Here is a 22528-nt window from a genome sequence, read left to right on the forward strand (position 1 = left end):
TGGCATTGCCCTGTCCCCATAGTGTCAGTGTGGCATTGTCCTGTTCCCCATAGTGTCAGCGTGGCATTGCCCTGTCCCCCAGAGTGTCAGCGTGGCATTGCCCTGTCCCCCAGAGTGTCAGCGTGGCATTGCCCTGTCCCCCGTAGTGTCAGCGTGGCATTGCCCTGTCCCCCGTAGTGTCAGCGTGGCATTGCCCTGTCCCCCAGAGTGTCAGCGTGGCATTGCCCTGTCCCCCAGAGTGTCAGCGTGGCATTGCCCTGTCCCCGTAGTGTCAGCGTGGCATTGCCCTGTCCCCCGTAGTGTCAGCGTGGCATTGCCCTGTTCCCCGTAGTGTCAGCGTGGCATTGTCCTGTTCCCCGTAGTGTCCTCGTGGCATTGTCCTGTTCCCCGTAGTGTTCTCGTGGCATTGTCCTGTTCCCCGTAGTGTCCTCGTGGCATTTTCCTGTTCCCCGTAGTGTCAGTGTGGCATTTTCCTGTTCCCCGTAGTGTCAGCGTGGCATTTTCCTGTTCCCCGTAGTGGCAGCGTGGCATTGTCCTGTTCCCTCTAGTGTCAGCGTGGCATTGTCCTGTTCCCTCTAGTGTCAGCGTGGCATTGTCCTGTTCCCTCTAGTGTCAGCGTGGCATTGTCCTGTTCCCTCTAGTGTCAGCGTGGCATTGTCCTGTTCCCTCTAGTGTCAGCGTGGCCTTGTCCTGTTCCCCGTAGTGTCAGCGTGGCATTGTCCTGTTCCCTCTAGTGTCAGCGTGGCATTGTCCTGTTCCCTCTAGTGTCAGCGTGGCATTGTCCTGTTCCCTCTAGTGTCAGCGTGGCATTGTCCTGTTCCCTCTAGTGTCAGCGTGGCCTTGTCCTGTTCCCTCTAGTGTCAGCGTGGCATTGTCCTGTTCCCTCTAGTGTCAGCGTGGCATTGTCCTGTTCCCTCTAGTGTCAGCGTGGCATTGTCCTGTTCCCTCTAGTGTCAGCGTGGCATTGTCCTGTTCCCTCTAGTGTCAGCGTGGCCTTGTCCTGTTCCCTCTAGTGTCAGCGTGGCCTTGTCCTGTTCCCCGTAGTGTCAGCGTGGCCTTGTCCTGTTCCCCGTAGTGTCAGCGTGGCCTTGTCCTGTTCCCCGTAGTGTCAGCGTGGCCTTGTCCTGTTCCCCGTAGTGTCAGCGTGGCCTTGTCCTGTCCCCCCCCCCCCCCCAGTGTTCCCTATATAACCTTCGATCCTTATTTAACCCTAGATCCCTATGTGTAACCCTAGATCCCTTTTATATAACCCTAGATCCCATTTGTATAACCCTAGATCCCTTTTATATAACCCTAGATCCCTTTTATATAACCCTAGATCCCTATATATAACCCTAGATCTCTTTTATATAACCCTAGATCCCTATATGTAACCCTAGATCTTTTATATAACCCTAGATCCCTATATATAACCCTAGATCTCTTTTATATAACCCTAGATCCCTATATATAACCCTAGATCCCTATATATAACCCTAGATCTCTTTTATATAACCCTAGATCCCTATATGTAACCCTAGATCTTTTATATAACCCTAGATCCCTATATATAACCCTAGATCCCTATATGTAACCCTAGATCTTTTATATAACCCTAGATCCCTATATATAACCCTAGATCTCTTTTATATAACCCTAGATCCCTATATGTAACCCTAGATCTTTTATATAACCCTAGATCCCTTTTATATAACCCTAGATCCCTATATATAACCCTAGATCCCTATATATAACCATAGATCCCTTTTATATAACCCTAGATCTTTTATATAACCCTAGATCCCTATATATAACCCTAGATCCCTATATATAACCCTAGATCCCTATATATAACCCTAGATCCCTATATATAACCCTAGATCTCTTTTATATAACCCTAGATCCCTATATGTAACCCTAGATCTTTTATATAACCCTAGATCCCTATATATAACCCTAGATCCCTATATATAACCCTAGATCTCTTTTATATAACCCTAGATCTCTTTTATATAACCCTAGATCCCTATATATAGCCCTAGATCCCTAGATCACCTATATAACCTGGGATTGTGGCCGGTCTTGGGACTGACACCCGTTGCGATTTTACCAGGATGCCTAGGGATACCTAGCGCTGTAAGAGTTCATAATGAAGGTATAGAATAGTGTCCCCCAACCAGGGCGCCTCCAACTACAACTCCCAGCATGCCCGGACAAAACTGCTTCAAATTTACTAAGTTACAAAACTTTTATAGGTTGCAAAACTACCTCCCCTAATAAAACATCACACACATTGCAAGAATACAAATCCCATCATCCCTCTGGCTGTCAGGGCATGCTGGGAAATGTAGTTTTGTAACAGCTGGAGGACCTCTGGTTACCCCCCCTTCTCCCGTCATCCTCTCTGGTTCCTCCTGTCTGATTTTTAGGGCAAGGGTTAATCTTCCAACCCAAGGTGCCCCCCCCCCCCCTCGATGGGGTCAGGTGATGGCTCCGTAAAGTATTAATTTGTAAGAGAAGACTCATTTCAGGAACAATGGAGCCCATGGTGCGTCCTCTGCTCCATTATCCGTAATGATATCCGCCCCAAGTCAGATCTACAGTCCGCCGCCCGCTTTGTGCGGAACAATGATTGTGTATTATAAAATCCCGGAGTGCAGGGCGAGAACTGTTCACTATTGTCACAAACATTTCAGCCATTCACTGACAGCAAGCAGAGGAAACAAAATACAAAGGGGTATAAGAGAAGTATACAGGATAAACTCAGGATCAGTACAGGATAAGTAATGTATGTACACAGTGACCTCACCAGCAGAATAGTGAGTACAGCTCTGGAGTATAATACAGGATATAACTCAGGATCAGTACAGGATAAGTAATGTAATGTATGTACACAGTGACCTCACCAGCAGAATAGTGAGTACAGCTCTGGAGTATAATACAGGATATAACTCAGGATCAGTACAGGATAAGTAATGTATGTACACAGTGACCTCACCAGCAGAATAGTGAGTACAACTCTGGAGTATAATACAGGATATAACTCAGGATCAGTATAAGATAAGTAATGTAATGTATGTACACAGTGACCTCACCAGCAGAATAGTGAGTACAGCTCTGGAGTACAATACAGGATATAACTCAGGATCAGTACAGGATAAGTAATGTAATGTATGTACACAGTGACCTCACCAGCAGAATAGTGAGTGCAGCTCTGGAGTATAATACAGGATATGACTCAGGATCAGTACAGGATAAGTAATGTAATGTATGTACACAGTGACCTCACCAGCAGAATAGTGAGTACAGCTCTCGGGTATAATACAGGACATAACTCAGGATCAGTACAGGATAAGTAATGTAATGTATATACACAGTGATCTCACCAGCAGAATAGTGAGTACAGCTCTGGGGTATAATACAGGATATAACTCAGGATCAGTACAGGATAAGTAATGTAATGTATGTACACAGTGACCTCACCAGCAGAATAGTGAGTACAGCTCTGGAGTATAATACAGGATATAACTCAGGATCAGTACAGGATAAGTAATGTAATGTATGTACACAGTGACCTCACCAGCAGAATAGTGAGTACAGCTCTGGGGTATAATACAGGATATAACTCAGGATCAGTACAGGATAAGTAATGTAATGTATGTACACAGTGATCTCACCAGCAGAATAGTGAGTACAGAGTATAATACAGGATATAACTCAGGATCAGTACAGGATAAGTAATGTATGTACACAGTGATCTCACAGCAGAATAGTGAGTACAGCTCTGGGGTATAATACAGGATATAACTCAGGATCAGTACAGGATAAGTAATGTAATGTATGTACACAGTGACCTCACCAGCAGAATAGTGAGTACAGCTCTGGGGTATAATACAGGATATAACTCAGGATCAGTACAGGATAAGTAATGTAATGTATGTACACAGTGACCTCACCAGCAGAATAGGGAGTACAGCTCTGGGGTATAATACAGGATATAAATCGAGATTTTCCTAGCTTGTGACGGAAAATATTAGTTATATGAAGACAGGAGGCGAGTATCTTGCATTAATCTTTCTTTATTAATGCCCATAGCAGAAAAATTAGAACTTTCAGTTTTAATGTATTCAAAGAAAAAACTTTTCTCAACTACAACTCCCAGCAGCCCCTCTGAGGACTCTGTAGCCAATCATAGCCCAGGAGGCTCCTATAAAGGGGGCTGCTGAACCATAACTCCTCCTCTTTCTTGACTCGACGTCATAGCCGACACTGTATAGTCGATACCAACTCATTCTCGACTCCATCTCTGCATGACGGACACGAAGAACCAAACGCCACTGCACGACCAGCTTCGGGACAGACATCTTCTGGAGAACCGAACAGTAGAAAACGTCCCAACGGGGACCAGGAACAACTCAGCCGCTGACACCTAGACACCGGCGATCTTCAATATCCTGAAACCAGAAAAGAAAAGAACACCATAACAGGGTTGGGTCGGGAGGGAAGATACTCGCCTCCTGTCTTCATATAACTAATATTTTCCGTCACAAGCTAGGAAAATCTCGATTTATATATCAGACAGGAGGCTCATATCTTGCAAGTTCAAAGCTACAGCAAGAAACATATCACAGACATGACATAATGTAGAGCAGAGTTAACCCACGGTAGATAGGACCGACATGGATACATGAGACTCCGGTCTGAAATAAAAACGTCTAAAAGTCGTCTCCGACGCCCAATCCGCAGCTAAGAGCAGATCTGAAAGAGAGCCCCCAGAAGCAACAACTTTAGTGGCCATCGCTCCCCTGGAGGAATGCGCACCGAAAAGAGAGATATCTATCCCCGCCATCTCCATGGCGGACCGAACCCACCGGGCCAAAGTAGCCGATGACACCGGTAGGTGGGGTCGGACATAGGAAATGAGGAGCTGAGAGGAATCTTCTGACCGTAATCCCGCCGTCTGCGTTTCGTATGCTTGGAGGCATCGAACTACGCAGAGACGAGGATGCTCGGGGAAAAAAGGATAAAAGACCGAGTGAATTCCGGTCTTAGTCCTACGAACGACCGAAAACCGAACGCCTTCCGGCAAAAATTGACGCCTGGAGACATCCAACGCTTTCACGTCCGATATCCGTTTTATGGAAACCAGACATAAAAGGACGGTCAGCTTGAAGGATAGAAGCCGTAATGAAAGGTCGTCATTATCCGCCCAAGTGGAAAATAATTGCAGGAGCTTGGAAACATCCCAAGTGGCCTGGTACTTGGGACGCGGGGGTCGTTTAAATTTAATGCCCCTCAAGAGGCGGCACACTAGAGGGTGCTTGCCAACAGGCAGGGTGTCTACAGGACAATGGTAGGCTGATATAGCCGACCGATAGACATTAATGGAACTAAAAGATTTCCCTGCTTCAAAGGAATCCGCTAAGTAGTTGACCACTACGGGCACAGAGGCATGAATCGGATCAATCTGTCGTTGATCGCACCAACGGACCCAGAGTCTCCAGGCCGATCGATATGCCGATCGAGTCCCGGGGGCCCAGGCCAGGGCAAGGAGATCCCTAGCTGATTTTGAAAGGTCGTTATCTGACTCTGAGACCCCGAAACCAACCACGCGAGGAGAGGCAGGTTGCCCTCCAACACCAGAGGGTGGAGACCCTTGTTCGGATTGGTGAGAAGGTGAGGGAAATGAGGAAGCAACCGGGGATAGTCGATCGCCATCCCAAGAAGGAGGGGAAACCACGGTTGCGTCGGCCACCAGGGAGTTATCAACGCAATCGTCGCCCCCTGGTTCGCCACGTGAAGGAGAACCCTGGGAATCATTGGGAACGGCGGAAACGCATAATGCGTTCCCTCCGGCCAGCGTTGACGAAACGCGTCTATTGCGCAGGCCTCCGGATCCGGCCTCCAACTGTAGAAGCGGGGCAACTGATGGTTGAGGCGGGAGGCGAATAGGTCCAAGCGAAATGGACCCCAGAGTCGTTGCAACGCCAAGAAAATTGGCCGATCCAATTTCCAATCGCTGGCATCGATCAGGTAGCGGGAGTTCCAATCCGCCACCGAGTTGGAAACCCCCGGAATATATTCCGCCACTGGAATTATGTTGCGGAGAAGGCAGAAGTGCCAAAAGTCCTTTGCGATATCCGCCAGGACTTGTGACCTCGAGCCTCCCAAGCGGTTGACATATTGGACCGCTGTCACATTGTCCATGCGCAATAACACACAGCAATTGTATGCGTGTGGTAAGAAACTTCTGATGGCGAAAAAGGCCGCCAGGAGTTCCAGCGCATTGATGTGCAAAAGAGACTCTTCTGCGGACCATGTCCCTCCTGTGGAGGACGCCCCGCACCGAGCACCCCAGCCCTGCCGGCTGGCATCCGACTCTATGATGAAGTCCGGACTGGAATTGAATATGGTCTTGCCGTTCCATTCGACGGCATGTCGAAGCCACCACTGTAATTCCTCCGAGACCTCCGGACAGAGGGGTACCTCGTCCGCATATCTGAGACCTTGTCGAAGGTGCATAGCTTTTAATCTCTGGAGGGCCCGATAGTGGAGTGGGGCCGGAAAGATAGCTTGGATGGACGCCGATAGGAGGCCTACCAATCGAGCCAGGGTGCGTAGTGAAACACGACTCTTGCGAAGCACAGCCCTGATTTCTTTGCGAATGAGGGCTAGTTTGGACGTGGGAAGCCGGAGGACCGCCCGATTGGTATCTACCAGAAAGCCCAGGAACTCCATTTCCTGGGCCGGGGCGAGAACCGACTTCTCGTGATTGATCAGGAATCCCAAGGCCTGTAACAGAGAAACTGTCCACTCCATATGGGTAATGGCCTGATCTCTGGATCGAGCCATGATAAGCAGATCGTCCAGATAAATAATCATCCGTACCCCTCTGCTCCGTAGAGATGCCACCACGGGTTTCATCAGTTTGGTGAAGCACCATGGGGCGGAAGATAGGCCGAAGGGGAGGCAAGAGAATTGCCACATGCGACCTTTCCAAAGGAAGCGGAGGAACCGTTGAGACGAGGGGTGGATGGGCACGGTAAGGTAGGCGTCCTTCAAGTCCACCTTTATCAGCCAATCTCCCGGCCACAAAAGGTCCCGAAGGCAGTGGATCCCTTCCATTTTGAAGTGGCGGTACACCACATGTTGGTTCAAATTTCGGAGGTTTATCACTGGGCGGAAACCGCCTCCCTTCTTCTTGACTAAGAAGAGGTTGCTGACAAATCCCGGGGAAGATGGAAAAACTTCCACTATGGCTTTTTTGGTCAATAACTCTTGTATCTCGTTGTCTATGAGAGCAACGTTGAGAGCTGAAAATTTTATGGGGTGTGGAATTATGTCCAACTCCGGAGGGGAGTAGAACTCTATCCGGTAGCCTGTTACCGTATCCAATATCCATGCGTCTGACGTAATCGCAGACCAACCGTGGATAAAATACATCAGTCTGCCTCCTACCGGGACATGGGACTGGGGAAGGAGGGGTGTACTTACCAGTCGACGGACGGGATCGGGGGTAGCCTCTGGCACCGCGTCCTCTCCATGGCCTTCCTCTAGGAGGAAAGAACGGTGTGGGTTGCGCCATTGGAAGCGGGTAGGAGGGAGGAGCCTGAGCGTAGTGAGCTGGAGCTCTGGGTGGTGGCCTATAGTAATTTGATCGGCCGGCAGATCGGCCCCTATTTCTGCCAGCCCTGGCAAAAACCTTGGATGAGGTCCCTGACTTCTTCAAGGACGATTGGGCTTTGTCCAAGGAAGTAAATAACCCCACAAACTTGTTAATATCCTTTATGAGGGTGTCCCCGAAAAGCATGCCCTCGGCTGAGGGACCCGGTTCAGATTCCGCTAGATGGGATAGCTGGGGGTCTAATCTCATGAGGATGGACCTACGCCGCTCGGTCGCACAGGTGGTATTGGCGGCTCCGAGCATACAAATGGCCCTTTGGGCCCAACCTCTAAGCTGATTGAGATCTACTGGTTGGCTGGATGCAGCAGACTGTTCTGACAGGTCTAAGATCTTAGTCAAAGGTCCCAGAAGGTCTAGTATACGGTCTTGTATGGATTTGAAGGAGCGTTCAATGCCCTTTTTTGGGAATTTCCCATTTTTTGTCAGATACTTCATGAGTATCGGGTCAACCTCCGGGGTAACAACTACTTTCCTCGGTATGGAGGGTCTAGGGCATTCTGCCCTCAATTTATTTCTATTTGCCCTCTCTAGTGGTCTTCGGGTCCAATGTTCTACAAAGTTGGACACTTGTGGGAGAGGGGCCCAATCTCCGGAGCGAGGGTGTGAGATCGCCTCCGGGTCAAAGAATGGCTCCCCGAGGGAGTCCAAAATAGGGTCACCCTGGGTGTCAGGGTTAACGTTATTGGGTAACGTCACTGTCCCACCTTCCTCATCATTATAAGCAGACTCTGCGGAGGACTCAGAGCTAGCGGACGAATCTTCGTCAGTGGAGTCCACATATGAATCAGGCTTGGCCCGCCTAGCGGATCTGTGCCTCTTATTAGTTGTCTCCTCGAGGCCCGAGGGTCGTAGAGAGTCTGGAGGTAGTGTGGGTTGGCAGGCCCTTGTGGGGGCTGCCTGGAGCATGGATTGAACTTCCCCTGCCGGGGAGTCGTAAGCAGGCATCAAATGCTTGCGTTTGTGGGAGGATTTTCCTCTTTTAATTGTCGGATCAATGGCAAAGGCTGGCGGCCCTGAAAGGGGTGGTACCGTTTGCTGAGAACCGGATGGCAACGCAGCGGACGCCAAAGCCGCCTGAACTGATTTACTGATCAGTTCTTGGATTTGTACCGCATTCATGAATTGAGTAGCCTCGCCTGCGGATGGTAAGGCGTTTGAATTGGCTTCCTCAGACATATTTGATTAAGGCAGTAATCAGTAGATGTACTGTCAATATTTTTAAAATCAAGCACTGTACTATTGCACCCCCAGCACTGCTTGCTGTATCCTGGTATGCCCTAGTTCTAACAGGGAGATCGTCTTAGGGATGCTACCAGGGGGCCGCTAACTAGCGCCAAAGTAGGGTAAAAACCTGCTGAAAAATCCGTGGCAAGTTCAGGCTCCTTTCCTCCACACCGTACGCGCTGGACTGAGCGATGTTGTGGGAGTTACCGAGGAGGCTGAAAGCCAAGGAGCGTAGTCTCGCGAGACTACGGCTCCCCTGAGTTGTGATAGGCTGAAACGCTGCGCTTCTTGTGTGGGCCGCCCCTTAGTGCGCGTCAGACGCGCGCGAAGGCCAGGAGCGGCGGGAAAGAAGCGCGGAAGAAGGAGGGCTAAGATGGCGCCCGCTAACAGACGGGAAAAGAGTGCTGATGTGAGTAGGGAAGAAAACGCTGTCGCAACAAGTGCCGCGTTATCTGTTATTGAAAAAGGACTATAACGATAGAAGATAAATAAAAACAAAAATACAATAAAAACAAAAATACAATAAAATAGTAATACAGATGGACCTCTGATAGCCCATAAGCGGGTGCGGAGGTACCGCAACGCTAGGGACAGCAGAGGTCGACACTATTCACTAATCTCTAATAGAGACTATTAACAAACAAGGACAATATACAATCTATACTTATCTGGCTATGAGCAGAAAGAAAGAGGAGGAGTTATGGTTCAGCAGCCCCCTTTATAGGAGCCTCCTGGGCTATGATTGGCTACAGAGTCCTCAGAGGGGCTGCTGGGAGTTGTAGTTGAGAAAAGTTTTTTCTTTGAATACATTAAAACTGAAAGTTCTAATTTTTCTGCTATGGGCATTAATAAAGAAAGATTAATGCAAGATATGAGCCTCCTGTCTGATATATAACTCAGGATCAGTACAGGATAAGTAATGTAATGTATGTACACAGTGACCTCACCAGCAGAATAGTGAGTACAGCTCTGGGGTATAATACAGGATATAACTCAGGATCAGTACAGGATAAGTAATGTAATGTATATACACAGTGACCTCACCAGCAGAATAGTGAGTACAGCTCTGGGGTATAATACAGGACATAACTCAGGATCAGTACAGGATAAGCCATTTCTGTATACTTGCTGTATATGGACCATATATAGGATCCCCGATCAGTAAGTTCACCCCTCACATTTTTATAACAATTTTATTATATCTTTTAATGTGACAACACTGAGGAAAATAACATTCTGCCTTGAAGACCAATTTGATGTTATGTGCGGTGTATAGTTTGAGCACTGACAGGCTGACCCCACCCCTTTAAAGGAGTACTCTGGTGCAGAGTATTCCTGCTCCGTCCTGCCCGGGCAGCAAAAAAAAATGAGAATGAACCATCTCTCACCTCCCTGGGTTCCCGCGGAGCGTCACTACAGCTGATCGGTCCTCCGGTCCATCCTCTTCATACTTCCAGGTGTAACGAGGCATCACATGGTGCTCAGCCTATCGCCGGCTGAGGCAGAACATCGCGGCGGCCGGTGATAGGCTGAGCGCCGTGTGACGCTTTGTTACACCCGGAAGTATGAAGAGGATGGACCGGAGGACCGATCAGCTGTAGTGACGCTCCGCGGGAACCCAGGGAGGTGAGAGATGGTTCATTCTCATTTTTTTTGCAGGACGGAGCAGGAATATTCTGCACCAGAGTACTCCTTTAACCTCTGCAGCAATGCTGGCAGCACATATTCATCTATTTTCCAAACACAACCTCCGTATATGACGCTGAGCACTTGTACTTCTTTCGACCATTAAGATGTGTGATCACAGGGGTCCCGGCGCTGGGGACCCCTGTGATGTCCGTGCTGCGCCTGGCGTTCGTTTAGAGTGACGGGTGCAGCGCTGGAGTCTCGTGACATCACGGCCGTGCACCACTCGTGGTGTCACGGCCACACCCCCTCAATGCAAGTCTATGGGAGGGGGCGTGGCGGCCGTCACGCCCCCTCCCATAGACTTGCATTGAGGGGGTGTGGCCATGACATCACGAGCAGGGCCTGATTGTGATGTCACGAGCCTCCGCCCCGCATCGCCAGTCATCCTGAATGGAGCAAAGTTCGCTCCGTGCACCGGATGCCTGGGGTGCCGCAGCAGAGATTACAGGGGTCCCCATCCCATAGACTTGCATTGAGGGGGCGTGGCCGTGACCTCACACGCCTCCACCCCACATTGTCAGTCATCCGGCACGGAGCGAAGTTGACTCTGTGCCCGGGATGTCTGGGGTGCCGCAGCCTAGATCGTGTGGGTCCCTGGTGGCGGGATCCCTACCCTTTGGGGTAGATCTTTTGGTTAGGGGATAAGATGTTTAGGGGCGGAGTACCCCTTTACACAAGGACTACTTTACATTGTAATAGATAGAATCTAATAATTAGACATATTAGGGTGGTACCATCTTCTGGGGGACACTCTGGTTCCCTGGTGTCATTTCTCTGTCGGCCGTTCCCTCCTCCCCGTACACATGACTCCCATTCGCCTTCAGTCACCAGTAAAGAATACAGAGCTTGTGGTGAAGCGGCGGCCGGCGGCGGCGGATCCTGCACAATCCGGCATTGTTCGGGGTGGATTCTTCTATATACACAGGGCGCAGGTTTAGAGCCAATTCAAACATCTCTCATCTCATAAAAATTCCATTGTTGTGATTACGGAAGCCGGGAGATGATATTAATGTCAGGACGGAGCGTGCGGGGGGGGGGGGGGGGGGGGGACACGGCGAGAGCGTTCAGCGGCCTCCACCGCATCCTGCAATTGTGACGCAGCATCAGCTCTAATGTGTCCAGAGAGATTCCCAGGTATTCTCCATATATATAGTGATATTATATACAGTGACATCACCGCTCTCCATATATAGTGATATTATATACAGTGACATCACCGCTCTCCATATATACAGTCATTATATACAGTGACATCACCGCTCTCCATATATAGTGATATTATATACAGTGACATCACCGCTCTCCATATATATAGTCATTATATACAGTGACATCACCGCTCTCCATATATAGTGATATTATATACAGTGACATCACCGCTCTCCATATATACAGTCATTATATACAGTGACATCACCGCTCTCCATATATAGTGATATTATATACAGTGACATCACCGCTCTCCATATATATAGTCATTATATACAGTGACATCACCGCTCTCCATATATACAGTCATTATATACAGTGACATCACCGCTCTCCATATATACAGTGACATCACCGCTCTCCATATATAGTGATATTATATACAGTGACATCACCGCTCTCCATATATAGTGATATTATATACAGTGACATCACCGCTCTCCATATATATATAGTCATTATATACAGTGACATCACCGCTCTCCATATATATAGTGATATTATATACAGTGACATCACCGCTCTCCATATATAGTGATATTATATACAGTGACATCACTGCTCTCCATATATAGTGATATTATATACAGTGACATCACCGCTCTCCATATATACAGTAATTATATACAGTGACATCACCGCTCTCCATATATAGTGATATTATATACAGTGACATCACTGCTCTCCATATATAGTGATATTATATACAGTGACATCACCGCTCTCCATATATAGTGATATTATATACAGTGACATCACTGCTCTCCATATATAGTGATATTATATACAGTGACATCACCGCTCTCCATATATATAGTGATATTATATACAGTGACATCACTGCTCTCCATATATACAGTCATTATATACAGTGACATCACTGCTCTCCATATATACAGTCATTATATACAGTGACATCACCGCTCTCCATATATACAGTAATTATATACAGTGACATCACCGCTCTCCATATATAGTGATATTATATACAGTGACATCACCGCTCTCCATATATAGTGATATTATATACAGTGACATCACTGCTCTCCATATATAGTGATATTATATACAGTGACATCACCGCTCTCCATATATAGTGATATTATATACAGTGAATTCAATGCTCTCCATATATACAGTCATTATATACAGTGACATCACCGCTCTCCATATATAGTGATATTATATACAGTGACATCACCGCTCTCCATATATAGTGATATTATATACAGTGACATCACCGCTCTCCATATATAGTGATATTATATACAGTGACATCACCGCTCTCCATATATAGTGATATTATATACAGTGACATCACCGCTCTCCATATATACAGTCATTATATACAGTGACATCACCGCTCTCCATATATAGTGATATTATATACAGTGACATCACCGCTCTCCATATATACAGTCATTATATACAGTGACATCACCGCTCTCCATATATAGTGATATTATATACAGTGACATCACCTCTCTCCATATATACAGTAATTATATACAGTGACATCACCGCTCTCCATATATACAGTCATTATATACAGTGACATCACCGCTCTCCATATATACAGTCATTATATACAGTGACATCACCGCTCTCCATATATATAGTCATTATATACAGTGACATCACCGCTCTCCATATATAGTGATATTATATACAGTGACATCACCGCTCTCCATATATACAGTCATTATATACAGTGACCTCACCGCTCTCCATATATACAGTCATTATATACAGTGACCTCACCGCTCTCCATATATATAGTGATATTATATACAGTGACCTCACCGCTCTCCATATATACAGTCATTATATACAGTGACATCACCGCTCTCCATATATACAGTCATTATATACAGTGACCTCACCGCTCTCCATATATATAGTCATTATATACAGTGACATCACCGCTCTCCATATATAGTGATATTATATACAGTGACATCACCGCTCTCCATATATACAGTCATTATATACAGTGACATCACCGCTCTCCATATATAGTGATATTATATACAGTGACATCACCGCTCTCCATATATATAGTGATATTATATACAGTGACATCACCGCTCTCCATATATACAGTCATTATATACAGTGACATCACCGCTCTCCATATATACAGTCATTATATACAGTGACATCACCGCTCTCCATATATACAGTCATTATATACAGTGACATCACCGCTCTCCATATATATAGTCATTATATACAGTGACATCACCGCTCTCCATATATAGTGATATTATATACAGTGACATCACCGCTCTCCATATATAGTCATTATATACAGTGACATCACCGCTCTCCATATATAGTGATATTATATACAGTGACATCACCGCTCTCCATATATATAGTGATATTATATACAGTGACATCACCGCTCTCCATATATACAGTCATTATATACAGTGACATCACCGCTCTCCATATATACAGTCATTATGTACAGTGACCTCACCGCTCTCCATATATATAGTGATATTATATACAGTGACATCACCGCTCTCCATATATACAGTAATTATATACAGTGACATCACCGCTCTCCATATATACAGTAATTATATACAGTGACATCACCGCTCTCCATATATATAGTGATATTATATACAGTGACATCACCGCTCTCCATATATACAGTCATTATATACAGTGACATCACCGCTCTCCATATATACAGTCATTATGTACAGTGACCTCACCGCTCTCCATATATATAGTGATATTATATACAGTGACATCACCGCTCTCCATATATACAGTAATTATATACAGTGACATCACCACTCTCCATATATACAGTAATTATATACAGTGACATCACCGCTCTCCATATATACAGTCATTATATACAGTGACATCACCGCTCTCCATATATACAGTCATTATATACAGTGACATCACCGCTCTCCATATATACAGTCATTATATACAGTGACATCACCGCTCTCCATATATACAGTCATTATATACAGTGACATCACCGCTCTCCATATATAGTGATATTATATACAGTGACATCACCGCTCTCCATATATACAGTAATTATATACAGTGACATCACCGCTCTCCATATATATAGTGATATTATATACAGTGACATCACCGCTCTCCATATATATAGTGATATTATATACAGTGACATCACCGCTCTCCATATATACAGTCATTATATACAGTGACATCACCGCTCTCCATATATACAGTCATTATATACAGTGACATCACCGCTCTCCATATATAGTGATATTATATACAGTGACATCACCGCTCTCCATATATACAGTCATTATATACAGTGACATCACCGCTCTCCATATATAGTGATATTTTATACAGTGACATCACCGCTCTCCATATATACAGTAATTATATACAGTGACATCACCGCTCTCCATATATAGTGATATTATATACAGTGACATCACCGCTCTCCATATATACAGTCATTATATACAGTGACATCACCGCTCTCCATATATACAGTCATTATATACAGTGACATCACCGCTCTCCATATATACAGTCATTATATACAGTGACATCACCGCTCTCCATATATACAGTCATTATATACAGTGACATCACCGCTCTCCATATATACAGTCATTATATACAGTGACATCACCGCTCTCCATATATACAGTCATTATATACAGTGACATCACCGCTCTCCATATATATAGTGATATTATATACAGTGACATCACCGCTCTCCATATATACAGTCATTATATACAGTGACATCACCGCTCTCCATATATACAGTCATTATATACAGTGACATCACCGCTCTCCATATATATATATATATATATAGTCATTATATACAGTGACATCACCGCTCTCCATATATATAGTGATATTATATACAGTGACATCACCGCTCTCCATATATAGTGATATTATATACAGTGACATCACCGCTCTCCATATATACAGTCATTATATACAGTGACATCACCGCTCTCCATATATACAGTCATTATATACAGTGACATCACCGCTCTCCATATATACAGTCATTATATACAGTGACATCACCGCTCTCCATATATAGTGATATTATATACAGTGACATCACCGCTCTCCATATATAGTGATATTATATACAGTGACATCACCGCTCTCCATATATATAGTGATATTATATACAGTGACTTCACCGCTCTCCATATATACAGTCATTATATACAGTGACATCACCGCTCTCCATATATACAGTCATTATATACAGTGACATCACCGCTCTCCATATATACAGTCATTATATACAGTGACATCACCGCTCTCCATATATACAGTAATTATATACAGTGACATCACCGCTCTCCATATATAGTGATATTATATACAGTGACATCACCACTCTCCATATATACAGTCATTATATACAGTGACATCACCGCTCTCCATATATATAGTGATATTATATACAGTGACATCACCACTCTCCATATATACAGTCATTATATACAGTGACATCACCGCTCTCCATATATACAGTCATTATATACAGTGACCTCACCGCTCTCCATATATACAGTCATTATATACAGTGACATCACCGCTCTCCATATATAGTGATATTATATACAGTGACATCACCACTCTCCATATATACAGTCATTATATACAGTGACCTCACCGCTCTCCATATATATAGTCATTATATACAGTGACATCACCGCTCTCCATATATAGTGATATTATATACAGTTACATCACCGCTCTCCATATATACAGTCATTATATACAGTGACATCACCACTCTCCATATATACAGTCATTATATACAGTGACATCACCGCTCTCCATATATACAGTCATTATATACAGTGACATCACCGCTCTCCATATATAGTGATATTATATACAGTGACATCACCACTCTCCATATATACAGTCATTATATACAGTGACATCACCGCTCTCCATATATATAGTGATATTATATACAGTGACATCACCGCTCTCCATATATACAGTCATTATATACAGTGACATCACCGCTCTCCATATATAGTGATATTATATACAGTGACATCACCGCTCTCCATATATAGTGATATTATATACAGTGACATCACCGCTCTCCATATATACAGTCATTATATACAGTGACATCACCGCTCTCCATATATACAGTAATTATATACAGTGACATCACCGCTCTCCATATATAGTGATATTATATACAGTGACATCACCGCTCTCCATATATACAGTCATTATATACAGTGACATCACCACTCTCCATATATACAGTCATTATATACAGTGACATCACCGCTCTCCATATATAGTGATATTATATACAGTGACATCACCGCTCTCCATATATACAGTCATTATATACAGTGACATCACCGCTCTCCATATATACAGTCATTATATACAGTGACATCACCGCTCTCCATATATACAGTCATTATATGCAGTGACATCACCGCTCTCCATATATACAGTCATTATATACAGTGACATCACCACTCTCCATATATAATCATTATATACAGTGACATCACCGCTCTCCATATATAGTCATTATATACAGTGACATCACCGCTCTCCATATATACAGTCATTGTATACAGTGACATCACCGCTCTCCATATATAGTGATATTATATACAGTGACATCACCGCTCTCCATATATACAGTCATTATATACAGTGACATCACCGCTCTCCATATATAGTGATATTATATACAGTGACATCACCGCTCTCCATATATACAGTCATTATATACAGTGACATCACCGCTCTCCATATATAGTGATATTATATACAGTGACATCACCGCTCTCCATATATACAGTCATTATATACAGTGACATCACCACTCTCCATATATACAGTAATTATATACAGTGACATCACCGCTCTCCATATATACAGTCATTATATACAGTGACATCACCGCTCTCCATATATAGTGATATTATATACAGTGACATCACCGCTCTCCATATATATAGTGATGTTATATACAGTGACATCACCGCTCTCCATATATACAGTCATTATATACAGTGACATCACCGCTCTCCATATATACAGTCATTATATACAGTGACATCACCGCTCTCCATATATAGTGATATTATATACAGTGACATCACCGCTCTCCATATATATAGTGATGTTATATACAGTGACATCACCGCTCTCCATATATACAGTCATTATATACAGTGACATCACCGCTCTCCATATATACAGTCATTATATACAGTGACATCACCGCTCTCCATATATACAGTGACATCACCGCTCTCTATATATAGTGATATTATATACAGTGACATCACCGCTCTCCATATATACAGTCATTATATACAGTGACATCACCGCTCTCCATATATAGTGATATTATATACAGTGACATCACCGCTCTTCGTATATACAGTCATTATATACAGTGACATCACCGCTCTCCATATATAGTGATATTATATACAGTGACATCACCGCTCTCCATATATACAGTCATTATATACAGTGACATCACCACTCTCCATATATACAGTAATTATATACAGTGACATCACCACTCTCCATATATAGTGATATTATATACAGTGACATCACCGCTCTCCATATATAGTGATATTATATACAGTGACATCACCGCTCTCCATATATAGTGATGTTATATACAGTGACATCACCGCTCTCCATATATAGTGATATTATATACAGTGACATCACCGCTCTCCATATATACAGTCATTATATACAGTGACATCACCCCTATACACGTTTTTGGCAGCATGCTCTGTGTTTTCTCATGGGGTACCCACAGCTGCCCCCCTTCATGGGGTACCCACAGCTGCCCCCCTTCATGGGGTACCCACAGCTGCCCCCCTTCATGGGGTACCCACAGCTGCCCCCCTTCATGGGGTACCCACAGCCGCCCCCCTTCATGGGGTACCCACAGCCGCCCCCCTTCATGGGGTACCCACAGCCGCCCCCCCTTCACGGGGTACCCACAGCCGCCCCCCCTTCACGGGGTACCCACAGCCGCCCCCCCTTCACGGGGTACCCACAGCCGCCCCCCCTTCACGGGGTACCCACAGCCGCCCCCCCTTCACGGGGTACCCACAGCCGCCCCCCCTTCACGGGGTACCCACAGCCGCCCCCCCTTCACGGGGTACCCACAGCCGCCCCCCCTTCACGGGGTACCCACAGCCGCCCCCCCTTCACGGGGTACCCACAGCCGCCCCCCCTTCACGGGGTACCCACAGCCGCCCCCCCTTCACGGGGTACCCACAGCCGCCCCCCCTTCACGGGGTACCCACAGCCGCCCCCCCTTCACGGGGTACCCACAGCCGCCCCCCCTTCACGGGGTACCCACAGCCGCCCCCCCTTCACGGGGTACCCACAGCCGCCATCTACAGGGGGCATCAGGCGGGTTCTGTATAACGATGATATCAGGGGGGACTTAATTACTATAAAGATTAAAATAATTAAAATGTAATGGCTTATAAACTTTTCGTACAGAGTCCATTGGGCACCGGGATTAACCCTCCTCGGCGCTGGCGGTCCAGCACGAAGCTAATAGTCATGTGACCTCTCGTCTGTTCTGGGATGGATAATTTCTTCGCTTCTTGTCTTGCAGTACATTAATAGCGGGAACCTGGAGCAGCTTCTGGACAGCAACCTGCACCTGCCGTGGACGGTCCGGGAAAAGCTGGCGCTGGACATCGCTCTGGGCCTGGCCTACCTCCACTCCAAGGGCATCTTCCATCGAGACCTTACATCTAAGGTGGGTGCCAGAGAGTCCTCATCCACCCCAATACAGTAAAACAGTGGTCTCTAAACTGTGGGCCTCCAGATGTTGCAAAACTACAAATCCCGGCTTGCCCGGACAGCCGTTGGCTGTCCGGGCATGCTGGGAATTGTAGTTTTGCAATATCTGGAGGGCCATAGTTGAGAGACCACTGGCCTCATTTTGGTAGCCATGATGATACTACTTCACAGCTGAGGATTTGTTTCTAGCACCATCGATCCTGTGGTAAACAAGTACCTGACATATCCCTCACAAAAAATGTCATTACTCAGCACCTAATTGTGATCTACCTATAGTTGTGTCTAGCACCTATATTTCTCTCATAAATACCTTCTAATTGTTGCTCACTTAGTTTGTCATTCTGTGCTCTGGAGGGGGCGTGTCCTCACTCTGCATGACTCCTTTTCCTCCCTGAGTCTGCTGTGCTGCACTGTAACCCCCTCCTCACAGTTTTCATGCTGCAGTCTGATAGGACAGGAGTGAGCACAGAGTAGTCTTAGCCCCGCCATCACTTCCTGGACTTTGTCCTAGCCTCTGATTCCGCTGGGACAAAGATGACGCTGCAGCCGGACACGATTATGTTCTGGACGGTATGGGGACCCCTGGTGGTCTTTTTATAAGCCAGGATTTTTTTTTTTTTTTTTTTATACACGGGAAATAAAAAAATAAATGTATGAACTATATAAAAAAAGGTTAATGTTTTGCCAAGAGGTACAACATATAAAAATATTTTTTAATTTGTCAGTTCCCATTTAAGCTAATTATGGAGGGAAGCGTCCAAGTATTAAAACATTTCAAATTTAGAAAATGTTTTTTTTTTCCTTTTTTATTTATTTATTTTTTTGCAGTGTTTTTTTGTTTTCCCATTAAATAAATCAAATGACTGTAAAAATGTATTTAATTTACAGACTTTTATTTTCAGCAGATTTCTGGAAAAAAGCTGCAGATATTTTTATTTATTAATTTGTTCTTTGTTTGAATAGAAGTAATTGGCAGAAAAAGGTCCGTAAATAAACAAAATGTCTGTAGATAAACAAAAAAAAATTCTGACGATAATTCAGGGGGGGAGGATGGCGGGAAGATATATGTGTGTGTATATATATGTGTGTATATGTGTGTGTGTATATATATATATATATTTAATTATTTTTCCATTATTGGCTGTAAAGACAGCTGTGCATGAAATGTATTTATTTAGAACAATTTTATTTACTTACAGATTTTTTTTTGCCAATTTCTAAAAAAAAATATTTTTATTGTTTAATTATTTATTTATAATAATAATAATAATTATTATTATTTTTACTAGAGATGAGCGAACTTAGAGTAAATTCGATTCGTCACGAACTTCTCGGCTCGGCAGTTTATGATTATCCTGCATAAATTAGTTCAGCTTTCCGGTGTTCCGGTGGCTGGAGACTCTTTCCTAGGACTGTATCCACCTTTTCCAGCCCACCGGAGCACCGGAAAGCTGAACTCATTTATGCAGGATAAGTCATCAACTGCTGAGCCGAGAAGTTCGTGACGAATCGAATTAACTGTAAGTTCGCTCATCTCTAATTTTTACCTGAGTGGCTTTTTCCCGTGCCTGAATTTCAGGTGGTTTCGCTGGTTTTCCTCCGCATAGATACCTGATTGGATTCCATTCCTCAATCACATTAGAATATTGGGAATGTGCGAATCCGTTTGAAAAATAAAAAAATGAATGAATAAAAACAATTGACGTGACGATTATTGATGAGACTTTTGTGCAGAAATTGCCTTGGATCACTAAGACACGGATCTGCACTATTAGGCGGGGGATCATTTTGGGTCAAAACTGCACCAGAATTTTTGGCCTCAGAGTCCTGAGGTGAATGTGACGGGAATTTTACTTCTGGCCTAATTTTACTTCTGGTTTTGTCTTCTTTGTATCCTCTCGGTGCCAAACAGTGTCCAGCAGGTTCTGGGGCCTCTCCAGTCCTTTTCCATACTAACTTTTATATTTTCTGCTTGCTGTCAGTGAATGGGAACATTTCAGTCCTTTTCCATACTGACTTTTATACTTTCTTCTTCCTGACCCAGTCCTGCTCACACCGCTTAGGGTTTGTTACTTTGTATATTCTCTGTGCTGCACAGTGTCCAGCAGGTTCTGTGTCCGAGGCCTCTTCTGTCCTTTTACATACCAACTTATATACTTTCTGCTTGCTGTAAGTGAATGGGAACATTGAGAGGAATAAACCCATCCTGACCCAGTCCTGATCACACAGCTTTGGGCTTGTTACTATGTACAGTGGGGATCAAAAGTTTGGGCACCCCAGGTAAAAATGTGGATCAATGTGCATAAAGAAGCCAAAAGGATCAAATTACAGATTAGACATTCTTATAATATGTCACCAAAAGTTACATTTTATTTCCATCATTTACACTTTCAAAATAACAGAAAACAAAAAAAATGGCGTCTGCAAAAGTTTGTGCCCCCTGCAGAATTTGTAGCATGCACTGCGCCCTTTACAAAGATGAGACCTGTCAGTGTCATGGATTGTTCTCAATCATCATCTGGGAAGACCAGGTGATGTCAATCTCAAAGGTTTTAAATGCCCAGACTCATCTGACCTTGCTCCAACAATCAGCACCATGGGTTCTTCTAAGCAGTTGTCTAGAAATCTGAAACTGAAAATAGTTGATGCTCACAAAGCTGGAGAAGGCTGTAAGAAGATAGCAAAACGTTTTCTGATGTCAATATCCTCTGTTCGGAATGTAATTAAGAAATGGCAGTCATCAGGAACAGTGGAAGTTAAAGCAAGATCTGGAAGACCAAGAAAAATATCAGACAGAACAGCTCGCAGGATTCTGAGAAAAACTATTCAAAACCCACGTTTGACTGCACAATCCCTCCAGAAAGATCTGGCAGACACTGGAGTTGTGGTACACTATTC

At 44.5% G+C, this 22528-nt stretch overlaps 1 protein-coding gene across 1 annotated transcript in view; it reads left to right on the forward strand.

The window, feature by feature from the left end:
• Positions 1–22528, forward strand: part of TESK2 (testis associated actin remodelling kinase 2) — a 69794-nt gene that overhangs the window by 26196 nt on the left and 21070 nt on the right. Inside the window, exon 5 of the mRNA XM_056533100.1 lies at positions 19440–19586. Coding sequence (XP_056389075.1) covers positions 19440–19586 — 147 coding nt within the window. The remainder of the gene's footprint in view (positions 1–19439; positions 19587–22528) is intronic.

Source organism: Hyla sarda, chromosome 7, assembly GCF_029499605.1.
Source record: "Hyla sarda isolate aHylSar1 chromosome 7, aHylSar1.hap1, whole genome shotgun sequence".
Classification (NCBI taxonomy): Eukaryota; Metazoa; Chordata; class Amphibia; order Anura; family Hylidae; genus Hyla; species Hyla sarda.